Source organism: Eubalaena glacialis, chromosome 10 (assembly GCF_028564815.1).
Source record: "Eubalaena glacialis isolate mEubGla1 chromosome 10, mEubGla1.1.hap2.+ XY, whole genome shotgun sequence".
Classification (NCBI taxonomy): Eukaryota; Metazoa; Chordata; class Mammalia; order Artiodactyla; family Balaenidae; genus Eubalaena; species Eubalaena glacialis.
This window is the reverse complement of record NC_083725.1, coordinates 74,236,665-74,260,045: the sequence shown is the minus strand read 5'-3', so window position 1 is coordinate 74,260,045 and position 23,381 is coordinate 74,236,665. Positions and strand designations below refer to the sequence as shown.

Sequence of the window (23,381 nt, the reverse complement as noted above, 5' to 3'; positions counted from 1 at the left end):
TGATTGAGAAAGCTGTGAAGTTGCCTTCTCTTGTGATGTTAAAGATTTTAAGTCCTGATTTATCTTCTATGCAAGTCATCATGTAGACTTGCGTGGATTCAGGAGATTAGATTGAATAACTTCTTAAGGCCTCTTTTAGCCTAATGGGTGAATGAATTATATAGGGCTTAGAATTTGAAAAAAACAGTAAACTATCTTGTACACAGTAAATATCTTGACACACATTAAAGATTTGTCAGATTATTATATCTTAAAGTTAATATTATAATTTCTTTTTGGTCCAAGCCCTCAAAAACCTCAAATGTAGAGAGAAAATCATCTCAACAACAGTGGGGTCGAGGCAACTTTACAGAAGGAAAAGTTCCTCACATAAGGATGGACAACGGAGCTGCTATTCAGGTATATAGAGAGCAAACTGAAGCTACTAGAAATTTTCTGGTTTCTTCTAAGTCAGTGTTAATGGCAAAAATGATTTAAAAGTAAGTCTCTAAGGAAAGGAAAGAGGAAACTTACCATTTTTAAGTATGTCAAAGTCTTTACTAAAGAAAATGCAGATTAATTATTTTTTCTGTTCATAGAGGTGCAAATGGACTTTAATAATTAAAGTGGAGAGCATTTTTATTAGACAAAATGAGAACATTTTGGTCTCCAGGTCTTGCCTGTTGCTGAGGGCAGTTGTGGAGTCTTTGTATAGACCTATTCAAGATGCAGACAGAGACCAGGTGACTTAGATGGTTTGGCTGTTCACTTCTTTGATGACCAGTAGTGAGGCTAGAATTTCCCTCATGGGCCCCTCCATATTTTTCCAGCCTGTGATTGAGTGAATGCCAATATTATTCTTCCCAGGATTCTAATTCTTATATACAAATATGACTTAAATTTTAGTACCATTTTAGAAATTAAAATGTGTTCCTTTAACACCAGATTAAAGGAACTGCAACAAGAACAACTATAAGAAGAAAATTGTGTTAATGTTAAATAACTTTAAAAAATTGCTTTAAGAAATATTCGGCAATTTACTTGAAGAGATCAGAAAAACTTTCTAAGAACTTCTGACCTGAAAAGTTTAAATCTTCCCCTGTAAACAAAAGACCTGAATTTTTAAAAAAATCCACAAATTTACTGAGTTTTAAATTTAACCATAAGAGCTTTTATAAAAGCAAAATGTATGCGTTTTGAAAAATTAGGAAAATATAGATAGAAAAGTGAAGAAGATAAAAATCATGAGCCAGACATAACCAATTTTAACATTTGTTGTCTTTACTTCATTTTTCTAGGCATGTATAAGTCTTACCCTATTTTTTATTTTTGTTTTTTTCCTGGTTTAAATTGTAAAAGATTTCAAATATACACATATTTTTAAGAAATAACATTAAATGGTATAGGGGAAGTTTCTCTTCCCCCATTAAATAGGCTCATTTTAAAGATATCAAACATCAGAAGAGTATAAAAAAGGAAGTTACAGTCATCCAAAGTTCTACTACCTAATGATAACTATTCTTAATATTTAGATGAACAACTTTCCAGACACCAATGTAAGCACCTCCACATATACAGATTTTTGGTAATGGGATCATATCATGCATGCTTTCACACTCTATACTATATCATGGACTTCTTATATGTCAATAAAAAGAGATCTACGTTACCATTGTAATAGCATCCTCTTAAAATTATTGTAAACAAGAAGTCATTTTCTCCTTATTTTCATCACTATGTAATGATGCCAAAGCAGTTAGTTAAAGAAAAAGATTAATTTATAAACAACTAGTTGGGCAGTTGGACTATTTTTCTACCCATTCTTCATTTTAAAAATCCTATAAACGGTATTAAAATACTGTGTCCAAATTGTGGTTCTATATGTCTAGAGATAAAATGAGAGGTTAATTTTTAAAGGACAAGAAAAGTTGGGGAAGTGGTTAGGGATTATTGAGATTATTTTGTTCTGTGGGAATAAAAGGTTTAAGTTGAGCTTTAACTCGTTTTACATAGTGTATAGTTGGGAGTTGCAGGTACATATAATAAAATGTTTTGTCTTATTTTAATCATCTTAGTTTTTTGACTTTGATTCTCACTATCGAGTGGTAATGGGAAGAGGGAAAAGCCAAAGTAATTATAAGTCATCAGAAGGCAGTGTCCTGGGGACAATCCCCTGGACAGGATGTGCCCTGCCTGAGTGGGAGTCACCATTCACAACATTCAAGACCTCAGATCTGGAGCTCCTCCTCCAGGGTTCAACTCCATGTACCCAGTCTTTCACTTCTCTCAAATATGCATATGTATAGGTTCCTGACTGGCTGGCTTGCTGACTAGATTGATTTATTGATTCAGTTCATTTATCAGCTCACTCATTCATTCCGCATTTGCACTGCTGTTCCTTTGAAATGCCTTCCTTGCTTTGATTGGATTATAGAAAAATATTCTCAATTATTTTTTTTTTGCCTTGGTTCCCTCACATGCCTGTCTCAGAAGCCATGTCTTTCATAACATTTCCCTTATTCTCCCAGTATTTTAGCTGTGGTCTCTGGCCCCAGTGTCATTTTGTATTTTTTTTTTAACTTAAGATTTTATGACTTAAGTAATAATCTTGTCTTTTGGGTAGATTACAAATTATGAGAAAACAGGAATTATGTTTTATTCATCTTTGTAACCCCCAAAGTATGTATCACAAGGAAATATCCAAGGAAAATCTAACATGTTGAAGCTGAACATTTCTTTTCTTTTCTTTTCCTTTTCTTTTCTTCTCTTCTCTTCTCTTCTTTCTTTTCCTTTCTGTCTCTCCCCTCTTCTCCCTCTGTCTCTTTTTTCTTTCCCTTTCCTTCTTTCCTTTCTTCCTCCCTCCCTTCCCCTTCTCTCCCCTCCCTTCCCTTCTTCCTTCTCCCTTCTCCCTTTTCCTCCCATGCATTAAGCATGAATATTTTGCCTGCAAGGTTTCAGGCAGGCTTTTTAAAGGATACAAAAGAAACAGCTACATAAGGTGTTTCTAGACCATCTTGGAAGGAAAAAAATGAACCAAATTGTTTGTAAGTAAGAGAGTAATAATAGTGTTTGAGGACCAATGCATACATGTTGAAGGAAGTCAAAGGAACAATGACCACGGTGCAGAGTTAGGCAGAGAAGCACTTCATAAGGAGGTAAGTAATTAGTTGGATACGGATCTTCTTTTACAAAAGTAAGAAAGGAATGTAAGCAGTAGAAAACATAAAGTCTAGCAGTAATTTACCTGTTGCATGGTGAAGATGAAAGTAGTCACGCAGAGGGAACGTGGCATCTCTAAGGCAGGCTTTGGCTGGCTAACCCAACAGAGGCTTCCCCCAGCAGCATTAGCTCAGGTGTTCTCTCCTGTTCTAGTCCCTGTGCATCATGGGTCGAGAAACTCTTGTTACTGCCCTGGAGTTGATTCAGATCAAGGAGACTGACTCCCTCCAACCAAATTCACAAGAAATGAAAGTGTAAATGAGTTACCTGCTTGTTATTTTACAACATGAAGTGGAATGCTGGTATTGTCAAGACCCATGCATTCTGTCTTCGTAAGCAGAAGTAAAACGATAAGCAGAAGGATCCTTGGTCTGGATAGTGTTACTGTGGATGGTTTTAATTTTTTTTACAGTGCTGATTTATATTAATATTTTGGTCATATATTCCTTTTCCTAAAACAAAAGGAAATAAAACAACAAAAGTGATTTTTTTAATAGAAACAGTGAAGATAAAGAAAAAGGGTTACTTGGTAAATAGGAAAGCAGTTGTTCAGTGGTTAATATGTGTTGATTTTATAGTGTAGCTCTCAGAGTTTGGTGATAATTTTTTGGTTGAATGTATCTTATACACACACATATATATTTGCATGTATGTATTAATATTCCATTCCTCCTTTTTCTTATGAAGACATTTCATTAATATTGTAGTTTATAAGAGGTTCATTTTTTATGCTTTTGAAGTTTTTTACATTTCTTTGTAAGGATTTTTATGGTTTTCCTCTAAAGGATATTTAATAAAATTCATCAAAACTTATTTTTGTTTAATTAAGATGTGTTTATTAATATTGAAGCAAATATGGGGTGTCTTCTATTTGATTTTACCCTGGAGCAGAATCACTCTTCCCTTGGGTGGATACCTGTCAGTATTATATGTTTATTTGTAATCCTGATGAATGGCAGAGAGAGACAAAGGAACTCATATTTTTTATCCAGGAAATCTATACCTTTGGAAGAATATTGGGACAAGGGAGCTTTGGAATGGTCATTGAAGCTATTGACAAGGAGACAGAAACTAAGTGGGCAATTAAAAAAGTGAGCAAAGAAAAGGTAAGGCATATCAGCAGCATCCTACTGAGGGCACAGTGCCAGTGCAAGGTGGGGTAGGCAGTACAGTTTTTCACACTAACACGGCTGACCCTGAGGGCCAGGGCCTAGGCTGTTCCCCTGGAGAAATGTGGATATTTCTCTAGCCTTCTGGGACGGGAACAGTTCTTAAACTCAAGTAGGCAGGTACTAAAAAACAAATGAAAGGATTACCTAACATAACCAGCATAACCAAATATAGGTAAAGTTTACCAGAGTGAGCTGAAGGTGAGGGCTGATCATCAGTATGCGTAGATGTAGGGCTGTGGGCTAGCGATGTCTTAGTGAGAAATGGGTTCCGGTAGTCTCTCCTGATGTGGTTCTGATATACTTTGTCCCTATCTTTGCCTTTCCTTTGATTCCCTATTTCCTCATTGGTAGCTAACTCTGTTTATTCATCCTACCTACTCTTTCAGTTTGAACCACTTTTCCCCCAACTATCTTCTGTACTGTTTACTTGTAAGCACTGTATGTCTCACTAGATTTCATTGGAGTGAAGAATGACTGGGCTTCTTTTTAAGGGAGAATCTAAGTCCTCAAGCTTTATATCTGATCGTTTCATCAACTTTAAAACACTTTCTATGCCCAAGGAAAAACAAAAGACAACATTAGGTGTTTTTCCCTTGGATTTGCGATGATAAATATTACACTTACAAAAGGAAATAGTAGGTTTTATGTATTCTTTAAAACAAGCCATAGGAAATTACATACCATTTCCCCCTAAAGTTTAATAAAGTAACATTAAATCTTAATAAAGGAAGATCCAGAGCCCTTCTAGAAATCTTTAGAATTAACTAAATGAATTGTCGGGGCTTCCCTGGTGGCACAGTGGTTGAGAATCCGCCTGCCAATGCAAGGGACATGGGTTCTATCCCTGGTCTGAGAAGATCCCACATGCCGCAGAGCAACTAAGCCCGTGCGCCACAACTACCGAGCCTGCGCTCTAGAGCCTGTGAACCACGACTACTGAGCCCACGTGCCGCAACTACTGAAGCCCGCGTGCCTAGAGCCCGTGCTCCACAACAAGAGAAGCCACCACAATGAGAAGCCCGTGCACCGCAACGAAGAGTAGCTCCCGCTCACTGCAACTAGAGAAAGCCTGCGCTCAGCAACGAAGACCCAACCCAGCCAAAAATAAATAAATAAATACATTTATTAAAAAAAAAAACTAAATGGGATGTTATTTCCTTTGCTCCTTTGGTGTCAGATAGGGTTAGGGGTTAGGTTTTAGGGTTATATAGTCAGGATGCCTGCTTGCAACTTTAGGAATTCATAATCTTGCACATACCTATTGATGCTGAGAGTTTTCAGGACACTAATGTAGTAAAATAAAGTTATATAGTCAATATATGAATTGGACAGTATATTACTGCATTATATACAGGTCAAACCATTTGTGGAGGAAGGTAGGAAGAGGATTGAGATGGATATTGTGATAACTCTCCATATCTAGTCTGTACAGGAATTCACTCCTCACAATCACTATTTCTCTTGACCCTCTAGGATAACCTTAAACTGTGACTTTCATCCTCCATGGGTGAGGCACAGAGGGTGGGCAGTTTCCTATCCCTCCTGAGATGGTAATGGTTGAAGGGTAAAGGTAATTGGAAGCAGGGATGACACTAGGAAAATTTTAACTAGATAAAATTTGCCTTATGATCAATCCCTTTCCAATCCTTCAGGAACTATTATGTCTCTCCCAAACTTGGCGGGGGCAGGGGTTAGGGGTAAGGAGAGAGGAATAAGAACTTTATTATCCCTTTCAGGGATATTTTCATGTGAATGAGGACAATGTTTATCCTTGAATAATGATGGTAATTTAGATATCAAGAGGGGTGATGATTGGGATGGTGGTAGTGGTGGTTAGGGTGGAGAAAGCCCTTCTGGAATTTCTTAGATGACATTGTAGACAGTTACTTACACCCTGAATGAAGGCCTGGTCAGGTGTGGTTAAGGGTTACATGTAAGAGATAAATTGGAGTTAGGTTGGTCTGAAGGCAAAATCTCCATCTCCATCTTGATCGAGCGTGCTCTCTCTCCTTCTCTTTCTCTCTCTATCAAATTTTTGAAACTGGGGGACTAGGAAGTAATATAATGCAGGGCTAAGTGTAGAGTCTCACTGCCTATTGTTTCTTTTGATATGTATATAAATATAATCAAAACAAAACAACAATAAAACAAAAACATTTTATTTTAACAATTCTAACATTTAATGAGACAGATGCTTTATATCCATTTTCTAATTGATGTCCCGGAAAAGTAGATTTTGTTTTTATCATGCTAACATCAAAGGATCAATATGATTTTGAAGGAAATTCCAAAGAGCCTATTAAAAATTGCAATAATTTTGTGACATGACAGAGACCATGTTGTAGCTAATTTATAGAAACAGTCCAAGAAACAGATGTGGTTTGAGGCCAAATTATATATCTCTTAAAATTGGACAAAGGATAAGATGGGGCATACTTTAATCTTAACACATAGGTAAGTTGCATGTTATCTTTTGAAAAAGGAGCTTCTAAAGAAAATGTAGGAAAAATATTAAATAACTTTAACTTTTATATTGAGGTATGCAGTAATGAAATTCATATGTGAAATCTATGTTTCCTCATCATTGAAGGCTGGAAGCTCTGCTGTGAAGTTACTTGAACGGGAAGTGACCATCCTAAAAAGTGTGAAACACGAACACATTATACATCTAGAACAAGTATTTGAGACGCCTAAGGTAAAGCTTTGTCAGGTGCTGCATTTTGAAAATTGTTATTATTACAAAATGAACATCAGTCCCTTGGGAAGTAATCCTTTTGGGACACAGTGGCTCATGTCCTTGGCATGAGTCTGTCACTGGAGATTGATGAGAGCATTCTGGAGGACTTTTTATTGTTGATTGTATAGTTAGGTGTCTGTTGATTAGATTGACGTCTTTAGTGATATTTCTGGTGGCATGTTGAAAACAAATGTTTAAAATTGAAATAACCTCGGATATAACCCATTTGTGACCAGAGCTTCCTTAGAAGTGTCTTTCCTTTTGCTTTGGTCCTTGGTTCTCCATTAGAGTCTCTTGGAATATTGTCATAATTTTGCAAGTCTAGCTTCATAGTAGAGTTGGTATGGGCATATTTGGCACTATGTAGAAGATATTTTGTCATCTGTGTCTTAAACTAATATGTTTAATCTTCCTTCTTTCCTAAATGTTTTCATTCTTGTTTTTCAATGCTTGTAATTTTCATTTAGAGTTGTTCTGAAGCCTGGGTTATTTGCCATTCTGCCTTCAAGTTGTTTATGCCCGTGGGCTTGGGTATTTCTCTGCTCGGAGGCAGTATGATACAGTGGTTAGGCATGTGGACTCTGGGATCAGATTGCCTGTGCAATATAATCCTGGCTCCACCACTTATTAGCTCTGAGACCATGGACAAGTTACTCAACCTCTCTATACTTAAGTTTCCTCATCTGTAAGATGGGTTTAATGATAGTATCAACCTCATTTGGTTGTTGAAGGATTAAACGGGAAAGCGAATATAAAGCATACATCTCATCGACTGTTAGCTATTGTTCTTTGTTTCCTTTGACAGTCTAAGGCAGCAATAGTCAGTTTGCGTTATGCATTATGCTTGATTCATTAGGAGTGCTTGATAAATGTTAGAGACCACAGGTACCTTTTATGGGAGCAGTATATGGCAGTGGTGCCAGAAGGCTTCTCTACCTTTTCAGTTTTAGAGCTGTGACTTATTTTATCCTCAAATCTGCTTAGAATAGTTTTGCTCTTTATCATCAGTTTTAACCAATTTGATTATGTTGTGCCTTGGTATAGTCGTCTTCATGCTTCTTGGCTTGGGGTTCATGGAGCTTCTTGAATCTGTGAGCTTATGGTTTTCATCAAGTTAAGGAACATCTTGGCCATTATTTCTTCAAATATTTTTTCTGCCTTCTTCTATTTTTAGGACCTCAAGTACACATGAGATTGCCTGATATTGTCCAAAGCTTACTGATGCTCTATTCATTTTTTTCCAATCTTTTTTCTTTCCCTGTTTAATTTAGCAGAGTTTCTGTTGTGATATCTTCAGATTCAGTAATCTCTTTTTCTGTAACATCATATGTGCTGTTTATCCCTTCCAATGGAGATTTGATTTGGATCATTTTTCTATCTTCCATGTTTCTACTTAACATGCTCACTATTTCCTCCTCCTTAAATATAGTTATAATAACCTTTAATGTCCTGGCCTCATAGGTTTCCCCTCTCTCAGGGATCACTGCCCTATGCTGTCTGATGTCTAATGTCTGAAAATTGTTATTTTATATATTTCATCCATTTCTTAAGTTGTTTCAGGAGGGAAGGTAAGTCTGATCTGTTACTTCATCTTGGGCACAAGTGGGAGTCCAAATCTAGAATAATTTGAAGGCCAAAGAAACCATCATCTGTGATTGTCTTTTTTATGTATTGTTTGCCCTTGATTCACACAGGTCACATCTGACTCCCCATCTTCCCAACTCACACAAATGCCTAGACCTTCCGTTGAAGCCATCTTAAGGATGAATGGAAATTGCTACCTGAAGGGTTAGGCTAAGGGAGTAATGCTGATCATGCAGTTTGACTATGTATGGTTTCTTGTGAGTCCACATGTTCTTCAGGTCTACACAATTACTTTTAATAATTGAGTTGTAAAAAACTTCTGTTGATATAACTTTTATCAACGTACATATTTTAAAATGACATCAGTTTATATTGTAAGCACTGCTAATATAACTTTGCCTTCTAGATAGTTCACTTTCCATTTCATTTCATGATCCCTACGGTGCTGTCAGTGGAAAAAATATGGCCTAGTTCAAAATCTTATTTATGTGTTAGACTTTGCAGAATTCTGTAGTTACTTTTGAAATTCTAAACATCTTGAGGTTGAGTGAGTCAGAATTTTGACTCTAGGAAGAAAGGTTGTTAGCCTTCTCCTCCTGTATTCATGCTTGCTGACTGAACACGGAAGTTGCACTAGTAGTGGTAATAGAATACGATCAGATCCCAGAATCTTAAAAACAGCAATGAAAATGTGCTATAGGATAGAATGGAGACATGGAGGGTAGTCTGTGTCTGAATAGCATAGGTATGAAAAAGACATGCATTTTAGTTGACTGTGAATCTTTTTTGACTTAATAGATGACTTGGCTATCGGAATACCTAAGGTGATCTTAATATATAAGCACAGAAACAGCAAATATGGAAGAGGCATTTCATTTGTGGCTTTTTACGACTTATACCCAATTAGTCACTAAGTCCCACTATTTCTCCCTCCAGGTATTTTCACATCTTTTTCTTCTTCCTTCTTTTCTCCATCCTGTGCCTCACATCTACCCTCTTATAATCAGACGTCAGCTTACACAGCATGTGAGCCAGTGGCATGCGGCCTGTTTTTTTATGGCCCATAAGCCAGGTTTTTTACTTTTTTAAATGGTTGGAAAAAACGTAAAAGAGTAATATTTCATGACATGTTAAAATTATATGAAGCTAAATTTCAAAGTCCATAAATAAAGTTTTGTTGTATTGTTTATGGATGCTTTTATGCTGTAACAGCAGAGTTGAGTGGTTGCAAGAGATTGTATGTCCCTCAAAGCCGAAAATATTGACTACCTGGATCTGGCCTTTACAGAAAAAAGTTTGTTGAGCTGTGCTCCTCATCACTGTTAGAGCGTTCATTTAGAAATGCAGAACTGATAGTAGCACATACCTTTCCCCCCACTCCAGACATCAGCTTAAAAATCTGCAGTGGCTCCTTATTGCATACGGGAAAAAAAAAAAAAAAATCCCAGCTCCTTTGTGTAACATCCAAGACTCCTTACAGCCTGACACCAACGTGTTCTTTCTGGCCTCACCCCTCACCATCTCAATCTTCTCTGACTTACCAAACTCCCAGTGCTATTAACACTGAGATACTTGTTATTCTTTAACTGCCAGCGCTGGTTTCTTTCTTTCTTTCTTTTTTTTTTTTTCTAGCCTTGCGGCGCTGGCATGCGGGATCTTAGTTCCCGACCCGGGAGAGAACCCGTGCCCCCTGCAGTGGAAGTGCGGAGTCTTAACCACTGGACCACCAGGGAAGTCCCACCAGTGCTGTTTTGAGCTTTGGAGTCTGCAAATGCCATGTGCTGTGCCTGTTCTTGCCCATATTCTCTACCCATAAATCCCTATTCAGTCATCCAGACGTGCCTGTATGTCGCCTCTTCAGTGAGCATTCTTTAGGCAAAGGCTCCCCTCCTCTGTAACCTCATCACATTTCGGGCATTCCTCTTCTGTTAGCCATTACCCCATGGTATTGTGATTATAGCTAAACTCTGAACTCCTTGAAGGTAAAGACTATGTGTCTTATGCTTCCTTTTTCCTCTAGTATCCTGCATAGTATCTTGTACATGATAACAAATAGTTTTGAATGAATAGATCGACTGTAACCATATTTCTGCTATATATATACAGTGTATAACATTTTAAAGATCCTCAACTAAATAATCTGTGCTCTCTGTCTCTCTTTTTAAATTTATAATGTCAGAAAATGTACCTTGTGATGGAGCTTTGTGAGGATGGAGAACTCAAAGAAATTCTGGATAGGAAAGGTCATTTCTCAGAGAATGAGACCAGGTGGATCATTCAAAGTCTCGCCTCAGCTATAGCCTATCTTCACAATAAGGGTAAGAAGAGGATCATCCAGCTCACTGACTCCATGAGCGCAGATACCACTTTTGTTTAAGGGCAATTGTATTCAGGATTCATAGTGACAGAAATAATGCCTACTAATACAGAAGGTTTTCTTTTAAAAATTAAAAAAAATTTCCTTTTTAACTTTATAGATATATTTTAATTAGAAGCAAGGCAGGTATGCAATTACATTGTACACAGACAAGATGAAATTATGAATGTTTCTACAGAACAGTTTGAAAAGCTAATATTATCAAATCAAAAATAGACAATAATAAAAGTGAAATTTCTAAAAACACATATATTAATAATGTTAAAAATCTATATATTCTAGGCATTTAAAAAATTTTAGATTAATTATTAGAGCAGTTTTAGGTCCACAGCAAAATTGAGAAATTATGGAGAGTCCCAGATGCCTCTGCCCATGCATGCACATCCTCCCCCATTATCAGCATCCCCCGTCAGAGTGGTACCTTTGCTGCAATTGATGAACCTACATTGACACATCATCATCACCCAAAATCCATAGTTTGGATCCATAGAATCCAAAATTCTATGGATTTTGACAAATGTATAATGATACGTATCCACCAGTGTAGTACCATATGGGAATCGTTTCACTACTTTAAAATCCACATTTACATATTATTCTAATTCTTCTAATGGCTTCACTGTTCTTTGGTGTTATTGCTACTGTTTTTCCTCGTGCTCCTGCTTTTTTTTCTTCAATGTTAGTTTGGCTTACATGTGACTTTAGAAACTTCTCATTTTATAGATGAGAAAAAGCTTTGTTCCAGAGAGGTGAAGTGACATGGTTAGGTGTGGCAGAGCTGGTACTGGAACCCAGGGGTTCATTCAGCAGATATTTCTTGAGCACCTACAGCACTGTGGTTAGTTCTAGAGTTACAGAAGTTAAAAGACAAGGCACCTGCCCCTCAAGGAAATTGAGAGGCAGATGGGAGATGGAGTACAAAAAACAAACTGTAATGCAACATGATAATTTCTGAAAGCCATATAAAGTGCAAGGAGCATAGGTATATTAAGTGCCTCATTTGATTTGGAAAGTCAGGGAAGAATTCACAGAGGAAGCAACACTTGAGCTGAGGAATACAAACTCAGACGAAAAAGGGAGGGCTTTCCAGGCAGAGGGCAACAATTTTTGCAAGGGCAGGAAACCAAAGGCTTAATATTATGCTAATGGCGATTCTCCCACATTAAGCTGTAAATTCAGTATAATTTCAAACTAAATCTTAACAGGATTTTTCATGGAACTTGATAAAATTATTTTGAAATGGGTGAGAATAGTAAAGAAAACAATGAAAAAGAAGAACAGCGGAGGCAGTAGAGAGACTTGCCCTGCCAACTACTAAAACATATTATAAAGATATATTAATTAAAATTTTGTGGTATTTATGTAAGAAGAGTTAAGGAGAACAATAGAAATAATAAAAATTCCAACACAGGCTGGAACTATGTAAGGGAACTGTAAATAATTAGGTATAATTGCCAGTCCAGGGCTCATTCAGCTTCATTTTTCCAGAAATTATGCCTATAACTTTTTAAGTTTAGGGAAATGATTGCTATGGATATGAACTGAATCAGTTATTTGCAAAGGAAATATTTGGTACATGAGAGTATTTGCGTGTACATAAAAGTCCTACCTGAGCTCTGACATGTTCAACTGGAGATTTTGTGTCTCAGGGGTTTTTGTTTTTAATTTTAATGTATAAAGAGTAGGAAAGTGGTACTGATGTTGTAGAAGAATATACTGAAATAAGTGTAGTTTGTATACGTGTTGCCAGGTTGCAGTATGTTAAATGTTTACACTGGCAATAACATATGCATAGAAGTAAAGAAGTAATCCTCTATTTGAAGAGCGAAGGACATGGGAAACCTTCCCGGGCTTGTAACTACACATGTCTCCCTCCTCCAGGGAATACCTAACCTTGGACAGGGTCCTCTTCCACACTTACCAGGCCACTTGTCATGAAGAGCGGCCAGTCGGAGCAGCAGGGGATTGGGGAGAGGTGAGGGAGTCAAAGAAAATGGCTCCTTAAGGTTAGAAACATGGAGAAAAGGGACTTGAATATCAGGGAATAGAACAGGGCAGGATTACACCTGGCCCTCCTCAAATTTTTCAACAGTGGATGTTAACTGGTCAAGTATATTTATTTGTTCTATTTGTGTCCTCTCTATTTTTTCATTATCCATTTCATTTGATTTGTTGTTTATTTTCTTGGTAGATATAGTACATAGAGATCTAAAACTGGAAAACATAATGGTTAAAAGCAGCTTTATTGATGCTAACGACGAAATGAACTTAAACATAAAGGTAAGATATTAGAAATGGTGGTAAGTCTTTGCCTATAAACAGTTTGATAGCGAAGTGGCAAAGTACATCCTCTTTTTAGATACATTTTGAAAGCTTTTAAACAGCCAAAACTAAGTGGCTTGTGCTAAAAAAATTAAAATTTCACAAAAGAGATTGTGACTGACAAGAATAATTTTACAAGTTAAGTGGTGCTATTGAATTTTTCTAAAGTACATATTCATTTGGATAGTTCTAAATCATTAGTTAATAGCAAACAAACAGATGCTCTGAATTCTAATTAATTTCAAAATTATGATTGGTAATTTGATGTAAATGTGTTACAGATCTAGAGAAAAAGTGCACCTTGGCTGTGCCTTTGATACTAAATTAATGCTAAAGTCTGTATTTCTCATTTAAAAATAAAGTCTGTATTTCTCATTTAAAAATACCCAAATTTAATAATTTGGGTATTAATATTTATGTCCTAAGAAAAATTAATGTGCCAAGTATTTATTCTTGAAGACTTTATTCAAATTAAGTGTTCCTTAATGTCAAATAAATGATAGGATACATTATTTATTACTTAGCACTTTAAAAGTGGCTGCTTTCAAAATATATGAATGTGTTAATTTAGGAATAAAATGTTGTCTGTGAATAACTTGCTCTGTTGCATTTAAATAGGTTCAACAGCATTGTTGTTTTACCCAAGTAAAGTAAATGTTCTTAAATATTTCCACTGTAAACTCTACGAGAGCAGGAATTCTGTGTGTCTTATTCGCTGTTGGTACCTGGAGTAGTGCCTGAAGCATAGTATGTGCTCAATTAATATTTGGTGCATAAAGGAATAAATGCTCTCCAAAGAACTGAATTGGATCATGAAAGCTTTTATATATTTGATGTCTATATAAATTTTCTGTGGAGGAAGATATGTATCATAATGCTCCAAGTAGGATCATTGTAAACACTCCTGGAGAAATTTATTAATCTCTTTAGAAAAATAGTGATATCACATTGTTGATAGGAATATTTTCTTACTCCATAAGGTACTGGAAACTTTCCATTCAGTGTCTGTGGACCAAAAGCCTATCTTTGGTTGTGTGATCAATAAATGTGCCTGTTTTTCTGCTTTCAGCCCAAGGCTGTTCCAACTTGGGAGACAAGACCAAGGGCACGTACTGAATATTTAATAACCAGATGTTTAATGACCAAGATTTAGAACTGAGCAGAAAACCTGCAGTTGCAGCAGTAGGCCTCCTGTGTATTTGTAGCCATATTGTGGTTTTTTTCCTGTTAATTTGCTTCTCGTAGTTTTTAATAGTGTAATAATTTTTTGAATTAATATACTCTAGAAACACAAAGGAAATAATAGTAAAGAAAAGATAGCATTTACTAGAGATAATGTCTTATAAATAATTATTAAAGGGGGGAGTTTCCTTGAGTGATGACAAGGATAATGATTTGCATTTAAAACAGCGCTTTAAACTGGAACATAGCTTGAGCATCAGAAAAATAGATGATAAACTTACTAAGGCCAGAATGTATTTTACAGTGAAAGAACTTTATAAAAATAACTTTTTTATTTGAAAAAAAGTTAAATGCCTTCTTGCAAGAACAACTTCCTATGTTGAACTGGTGAATTTAATTAGAAAGAATGAACAATCAACATCATGGGTGTTTTCTCAAGATTTGACAAACCAAGCTTCTCTTTACCAAGTTTCTTCTTCACAAGGAGGGGTGGGTAGGGAGGGGAAGCAAGGTCCTTATTAGTAATACAAGTAAAGCCCCTCCGTGCTCAAGAATCCCTGAATTAAATGCAATACAATGCGGTGAAAGTCCTATTTGCAGAATGAGTGAATTCTGGGACTGGAACACAGGTGACTCCGTATGAGTTTCTTCTTGTAGGTGACTGATTTTGGTTTAGCAGTGAAGAAGCAAGGAAGGAGTGAAGCCATGCTGCAGACCACATGTGGGACACCTATCTATATGGGTAAGTTAGTAGACTTAAAATGATTTTTTTCTATATGAAAAAGTAGAACAACTAGTATGGATTAAAAACTTGAGCAGTTCAATTTCACATCATGACTTAATGGCCCTGATCAAGCTACCTTTTCTTAGGTCAAATAATTTTAGTTGTTTTAGCAGATTTCTCATAGTTCTTATCTTCAAAGATTATAGTTTTCATTATTTCTCTGGGCTCTTCTTATAGCTGTTTATAAGCTGTTTACCTGTCTCTTAGGTAATCATACACCCAAACTTAATTATTGTTTTATTAATTCATGCTAAAATCATGAGTATGTTTTGCTTCTTTCCATTTTTTATCCAATTTCATTGCCATCCAGTGGTTTTTCATAGAGTACTGATTAAATATATTTTATAAACCAAGTTGCCCATTTTTCTAAATTTTTATTTATTTATTTATGGCTGTGTTGGGTCTTCGTTTCTGTGCAAGGGCTTTCTCTAGTTGCGGCAAGTGGGGGCCACTCTTCATCACGGTGCGCGGGCGTCTCACTATCGCGGCCTCTCTTGTTGCGGAGCACAGGCTCCAGATGCGCAGGCTCAGCAATTGTGGCTCACGGGCCTAGTCGCTCCGCGACATGTGGGATCCTCCCAGACCAGGGCTCAAACCCGTGTCTCCTGCATTGGCAGGCAGATTCTCAACCACTGCGCCACCAGGGAAGCCCCCGCCCATTTTTCTAAATGTGATTTTTAACAGCTTTCCTGAAGTATAATTTAAATACCATAAAAATGTACCATTCAGTGATTTTTTCATACATTCACAGAGTTGTGCAACATCACCACAATCCAGTTTGAGAACAGTTCTACCCCCAAAAGTTGCCTCATGCCCGTTTGCACTCAATCTCATTCCCATCCCAACCCCAGGTAACCACTAATCCTTATCTCTCTAGATTTGCTGTTTCTGGACATTTCATATAAACAGGATCATGCAATATGTAGGCTTATACGCCTGGCTTCTTTCACATAGCATGATGTTTTTGAGGTACATCCCTGTTGCAGTCTGTTTCTTTATATTGCTGAACAGTTGTCCGTTGTATGTTGTTTATATATTTATTAGCTGATGGGCATGTGGATTGTTTCCAGTTTGGAGCTATTATGAATAATCCTGCTATGGACATTCGTGTACAAGTTTGTTTTTTTTTTAAGTTTTTTAAAAAATTTATTTATTTTATTTTATTTATTTTTGGCTATGTTGGGTCTTCGTTGCTGTGCGCAGGCTTTCTCTAGTTGCGGCGAGCGGGGGCTACTCTTCGTTGTGGTGCGCAGGCTTCTCATTGCGTTGTCTTCTCTTGTTGCAGAGCACGGGCTCTAGGCATGCGGGCTTCAGTAGTTGTGGCTCACGGACTCAGTAGTTGTGGCTCACAGGCTCTAGAGAACAGGCTCAGTAGTTGTGGTGCATGGGCTTAGTTGCTCCATGGCATGTGGGATTTTCCCGGACCAGGGCTCGAACCCATGACCCCTGCATTGGCAGGCAGATTCTTAACCACTGCGCCACCAGGGAAGTCCCTCATGTACAAGTTTTTATGTGGACATGTGGTTTCATTTTCCTTGGGTAGCTACCGAGGAGTGAAATTGCTGGGTCATATATTATTTATGTTTATACTTTGTAAGAAACTGCCAAACAATTTTCCAAAGTGGCTCTAATATTTTACCTTTGCACTAGCAATGTATGAGAGTTCCAGTTTCTTCACATCCTTGCTAACTCTTTATATTATCTATCTTTTTAATTATAGCCTTCTAGTGGTTATGAAGTAGTATCTCATTGTGATTTTTAATTTACATTACCTTAAAGACCAATGATGTTGAGTATCTTTTCATGTACTTATTAGTCATTCATATATCTTCTCTGATGAAATGTCTATTCAAATCTGTACCTATTGAGATGATCATATATTTTTTCTCTTTAAATTTATTAATGAAATAATTACATTAATAGATTTTTTAAATGTTGAACCATCCTTGTACTTTTGGATTAAACCCCACTTGGTTTAATGTACTGCCATATTCAATTTGTTACCACTTTATTTAGGAACTTTGAGTGTAGCTTTCTTTCTTTCAGCTGCCCTTGTCTTTTTTGATGTTAGGGTTATAATATCCTCATTTTAAAAATAAAATATTTTCACTTTTTATATGCTCATGAACCACTTAAGCAATAGAAATTACCTATTCATTAATTATTTAATGAAATTTCCCCTTAAAATTTTTTGGTCCTGATACCCTTTGGGGGATAAAGTTTCTATTATCAATTTGTATTAGGTTATTCAAGTTTTTCACATATTCTTGAGTCATTTTGATAATTTATGTTTTTCAGAAAATTTCAAAATATCCAGTGTAACATTTGCAAAAATGAATCCTGTGTTCAATCACAGAGAAAATTCCTAAAAGTTGGAAACCTTTAAGTCACAATTACCTAGTATAATGAAGAAAGCCAGACAGAAAAACCAAAAGGCTAGATAAATTAATGCACATTCACATGAGCATCAAATACATCCCAACCACCTAGAAAATTTAACCCCCCCACTACCCTGGCAACCACCCATTTGTTCTCTATATCTATGAACCTGTGTCCATTTTGTATTATATTGTTTGTTTTGTTTTTTAGATTCCACATATAAGTAAGATCATATAGTATTTGTCTTTCTCTTTCTAGCTTATTTCACTTGGCATAATAACCTCAAGAACCATCCATGTTGTTGCAAATGGCAAGATTGAATTTTTTATGGCTGAGTAGTATTCTATTGTATATGTAAACCACATCTTCTTTATCCATTCGTCTATCAATGGGCACTTAGGTTGCTTCCATATGCTGGCTCTTGTAAATAATGCTGCATTGAACATAGGGGTGCAGACATCTTTTCAAATTCGTATTTTTGTTTTTTGGGGTTTTTTTCCAGAAAAATACCCAGAAGTGGAATTGCTGGATCATATGGCAGTTTTATTTTTAACTGTTTGAAGAATCTTCATACTATCTTCCAGAGTGGCTGCACCAATTTCCATTCCTACCAACCAGTGCATGAGGGTTCCCTTTTCTCCACATCTTCACCAACACCTGCTACTTGTTATTTTTTTGGTGGTAGGCATTCTGACAGGTAGGAGGTGGTATCTCATTGTAGCTTTAATTTGCGTTTCCCTGATGGTTAGAGATGTTGAGCACCTTTTCACATGCCTGTTGGCCCTCTGTATATCTTCTTTGGAAAATGTCTATTCAGGTCCTCTGCCCATTTTTAAATTGGGTTGTTTGGTTCTTTGATGTTGAGTTGTATGATTCTTGGTATGTTTTGGTTATTAACCATTATCAGATATATCATTTGCAAATATCTTTTCCCATTTAGCAGGTGGCCTTTTCACTTTGTTGATAGTTTCCTTCTCTGTGCAAAAGCTTTTTAATTTGTTGTAGTCCCATTTGCTTATTTTTGCTTTTGTTTCCCTTGCCTGAGGAGACACATCCAAAAAATATTGCTAAGACCTGTGTCAAAGAGCATACTGCCTATGTTTTCTTCTAGGGGGTTTATGGTTTCAGGTCTTACATTTAAGTCTTTTATCAATTTTGAGATTATTTAAATGGTATATGGTATGAGAAACTAGTCCATTTTGAGTCTTTTGCATGTAGCTGTCCAGTTTTCCCAACATCATTTATTGAAGAGGCTGTCATTTCTCCATTGTATATTCTCGCCTCCTTTGCCGTAGAGTAATTGACCATATAAGTGTGGGTTCATTTCTGGCTCTCTGTTGTGCTCCGTTGATCTGTGTGTCTGTTTTTGTGCCAGTACCATACTGTTTTGATTACTGTCACTTTGTATTATAGTTTGAAATTGAGCAGCATGATATCTCCAGCTCTGTTCTTTCTCAATATTATTTTGGGTATTCAGGAGGGTCTTTTGTGTTTCCATACAAATTTTAGAATTATTTGTTCTAGTCTGTGAAAAATACCATTGTTATTTTGGTAGGGATTGCACTGAATCTCTAGATTACCTTGGGCAGTATGGTCATTTAAATAATATTAATTCTTCCAGTCCATGAGCATGGTATATCTTTCCATTTGTGTCATCTTCAATTTCTTTCATCATTGTCTTGTAGTTTTCTGAGCACAGGTCTTTTACCTCCTTAGTTAGATTTATTCCTAGGTATTTTATTCTTTTTGATGCAATTGTAAATGGGATTGTTGTCTTTTTTTTTAAATTGTTGTATATTTGATTTACAATGTTGTGTTAATTTCTGCTGTACAGCAAAGTGATTCAGTTATACATATGTATACATTCTTTTTTATATTGTTTCCTTTATAGTTTGTCACAGGATATTGAATATAGTTCCCTGTGCTATGCAGTAGGACCTTGTTGTTTATTCATTCTATATATAATAGTTTGCATCTGCTAACCCCAAACTCCCAATCCACCCCTCCCCTACTTCCCTCCCCTCTTGGAAACCACAAGTCTCTTCTCTATGTCTGTGAGTCTGTTTCTGTTTTGTAGATAGGTTCATTTGTGTCATATTTTAGATTCCACATATAGGTGATATCATATGGTATTTGTCTTTCTCTTTCTGACTTACTTCACTTAGTGTGATAGTCTCTAAGTCCATCCATATTGCTGCAAATGGCATTATTTCATTCTTTTTTTACTGCTGCATAGTATTCCATTGTATATGTGTATCACATCTTCTTTATGCATTCATCTGTCAATGGACATTTAGGTTGTTTCCATGTCTTTGCTATTGTGAATAGTGCTAGTATGAACGTAGGGGTGCATGTAGCCTTTTGAATTAGAGTTTTGTCCAGATATATGCCTGGCAGTAGGATTGCTGGATCATATGGCAGCTCTATTTTTAGTTTTTGGAGAAACCTACATACTGTTTTCCGTAGTGGCTGCACCAGTTTACATTCCCATTAACAGTGTAGGAGGGTTCCTTTTTCTCCACACCCTCTCCAGCATTTGTTATTTGTAGACTTTTTTTTTTTTTTTTAATTTATTTATTTTTGGCTGTGTTGGGTCTTAGTTTCTGTGCGAGGGCTTTCTCCAGTTGCGGCGAGCGGGGACCACTCTTCATCGCCATGTGCGGGCCTCTCGCTGTTGTGGCCTCTCTTGTTGCGGAGCACAGGCTCCAGACGTGCAGGCTCAGTAGTTGTGGCTCATGGGCCCAATTGCTCCATGGCATGTGGGATCTTCCCAGACCAGGGCTCAAACCCACGTCCCCTACATCGGCAGGCAGACTGTCAACCACTGCGCCACCAGGGAAGCCCTGTAGACTTTTTAATGATGGTCATTCTGACCTGTGTGAGGTGGTACCTCATTGTAGTTTTGATTTGCATTTCTCTAATAATCAGCGATGTTGAGCATCTTTTAATGTGCCTGTTGGCCATCTGTCTCTCTTCTTTGGAGAAATGTCTATTTAGGTCTTCTGTCCATTTTTTGATTGGGTTGTTTGTTTTTTTGTTGTTGTGTTGTATGAGCTGTTTGTATATTTTGGAAATTAAGCCCTTGTTGGTTGCATCATTTGCAAATATTTTCTCCCAGTCTGTAGGTTATCTTTTCATTTTGTTTATGGTTTCCTTTGCTGTACAGAAGCTTGTAAGTTTGATTAGGTCCCATTTGTTTATTTTTGCTTTTATTTCTATTGCCTTGGCAGACTGACTTAAGAACAGTTTGGTATGATTTATGTTAGAGAATGTCTTGCCTATGTTCTCTTCTAGGAGTTTTATGGTGTCATGTCTTATATTTGAGTCTTTAAGCCATTTTGAGTTTATTTCTGTGTGTGATGTGAGGGTGTGTTCTAACTTCATTGATTTACATGTGGCTGTCCAACTTTCCCAACACCACTTGTTGAAGAGACTCTCTTCTTTCCATTGTACATTCTTGCCTCCTTTGTCAAAGATTAATTGACTTTAGGTGTGTAGGTTTATTTCTGGGCTCACTATTCTGTTCCATTGATCCATATGTGGGATTGTTTTCTTAATTTCTCTTTCTGATAATTTGTTGTTAGTGTATAGAAATGCAATATATATCTAAATATTAATTCTGTATCCTGCAACTTTACTGAATTCATTTATTCTAATAGTTCTTTGTTGGCCTTTTTAGGATTTTCTGTATACAGTATCATGTCATCTGCAAACAGTGATGGTTTTAATTCTTCCTTTCCAATTTGGATTCCTTTTATTTTTTTTTCTTATCTGATGGCCATGGCTAGAACTTCCAATACTATATTGAATAAAAGTGGTGAGAGTGGACATCCTTGTCTTGTTCCTGCTCTTAGAAGATATGCTTTCAGCTTTTTACCATTGAGTATGATGTTCACTGTGGGTTTGTCATTTTGGCCTTTATTATATTGAGGTATGTTCCCTCTGTACCCACTTTCTGGAGAGTTTTTGTCATAAATCGATGCTGAATTTTGTCAAAAGCTTTTTCTGCATCTATTAGGATGATCATATGGTTTTTACCCTTCAATTTGTTAATGTGGTGTATCACATTGACTCATTTGAAGATATTGAACCATCCTTGAGTTCCTGGACTAAATCCCACTTACTCATGGTGTATGATTCTTTTAATGTATTATTGAATTTGGTTTGCTAAGATTTTGTTGAGGTTTTTTTACATCTGTGTTCATCGGTGATATTGGCCTATAATTTTCTTTCTTGTGGTATCTTTACCTGGTTTTGATAGCAGGCTGACACTGGCCTTGTAGAATAAGTTTAGAAATCCTCCTTCCTCTTCAACTTTTTGGAATACCTTGATAAGGATAGGTGTTAATTCTTCTTAAGTGTTTTATAGAATTTACCTGTGAAGCTATCTGGTCTTGGACTTTTGTTTGTTGGGAGTTTTTAAATTACTGATCCAATTTTATTACTGGTAATTGGTCTCTTCATATTTTCTATTTCTTCCTGATTCAGTCTTGGGAGATTGTACATTTCAAGGAATTTATCTGTTCCTTCTAAATTGTCCATTTTATTGTTATATAATTGTTCATAGTAATCTCTTACAATACTTTGTATTTCTGTGGTGTTGGTTGTAACTTCTCTTTCATTCTGATTTTATTTGTGTCTTCTATCTTTTTTCTTGATGAGTCTTGCTAAAGGTTTATCAATTTTACCTTTTTGAAGAACTAGCTCTTAGTTTCATTGTTCTTTTCTATATCTTTTTAGTCTCTATTTCTTTTATTTCCGATCTGATCTTTATTTTTTCTTTCCTTCTACTAATTTTGGGTTTTGTTCTTCTTTTTCTAGTTCCTTTAGGGGTAAGGCTAGATTGTTTATTTGAGGTTTTTCTTGTTTCCTGAGGTAAGGCTTGTGTCTCCATAAACTTCCCTCTTAGAACTACTTTTGCTGTGTCCCACAGATTTTAGATCATTGTATTCCCATTTTTATTTCTCTTTAGGTATTTTTGATTTCCTCTTTGACTTCTTCAATGGCCCACTGGTTGTTTAGTAGTATATTATTTAGACTTCATGTGTTTGTGCTTTTTGCAGTTTTTTTTTTTTTTCATTTTGCCCAATTCTCTGTGTCTATTTCTATGTATTAGGTATGTTGGTTGTGTTTTCTGATCTTGGAGAAGTGGCCTTATATAGGAGATGTCCTGTGGGGCCCAGCAGCATGCTCCCCTCTGGTCACTGGAGCTGTATGTTCTCGGGGCAACTCCTATGTGGGCTGCATGCACCCTTCTGCTGTGGTGGGGCTGACTACTGTGAGCACACTGGTAGGTGGGACTGGCCCCCAGCCTGGTTAGCTTTGAGGCTGTGTCACGTTCAGTGGCTCTGGGCCTGCTAGAAGGTGGGGTAGGCTTACTGCAGGGTTAACTGCATGGGGCTGCTGCTGGCCTGCTGGTGGGCAAGGCTGGGTTCCCACATGCCATCTGAATGGTATGGGGGGCTTAGTGCTGGTGTAAGTCTGCTGGTGGGCGGGCCAGGTCTTGGCAGCTGTCTACCAGGGGGTGTGGGGCTGGTGTGTGGCCACTGGTGGGTGGGGCAGGTCCTGGCGCTAATAAGCTAGGGGGAGGCATCCAAAATGGTGCTTACCAGCACCAGTGTCCACGTGTTACAATGAACTCCCCAA

At 36.9% G+C, this 23,381-nt stretch overlaps 1 protein-coding gene across 7 annotated transcripts in view; it reads left to right on the top strand.

The window, feature by feature from the left end:
- STK33 (serine/threonine kinase 33) overlaps positions 1–23,381 on the top strand; it is a 184,673-nt gene that overhangs the window by 101,950 nt on the left and 59,342 nt on the right. For 6 of the 7 annotated variants that reach the window (XM_061202962.1, XM_061202961.1, XM_061202964.1 and 3 more), the window contains 6 exons: positions 286–399; positions 4,191–4,304; positions 6,961–7,065; positions 10,871–11,009; positions 13,260–13,348; positions 15,230–15,314. In XM_061202962.1, the coding sequence (XP_061058945.1) occupies positions 286–399; positions 4,191–4,304; positions 6,961–7,065; positions 10,871–11,009; positions 13,260–13,348; positions 15,230–15,314 (646 nt within the window). The remainder of the gene's footprint in view (positions 1–285; positions 400–4,190; positions 4,305–6,960; positions 7,066–10,870; positions 11,010–13,259; positions 13,349–15,229; positions 15,315–23,381) is intronic. The other variant, XM_061202965.1, reaches the window with a different exon arrangement.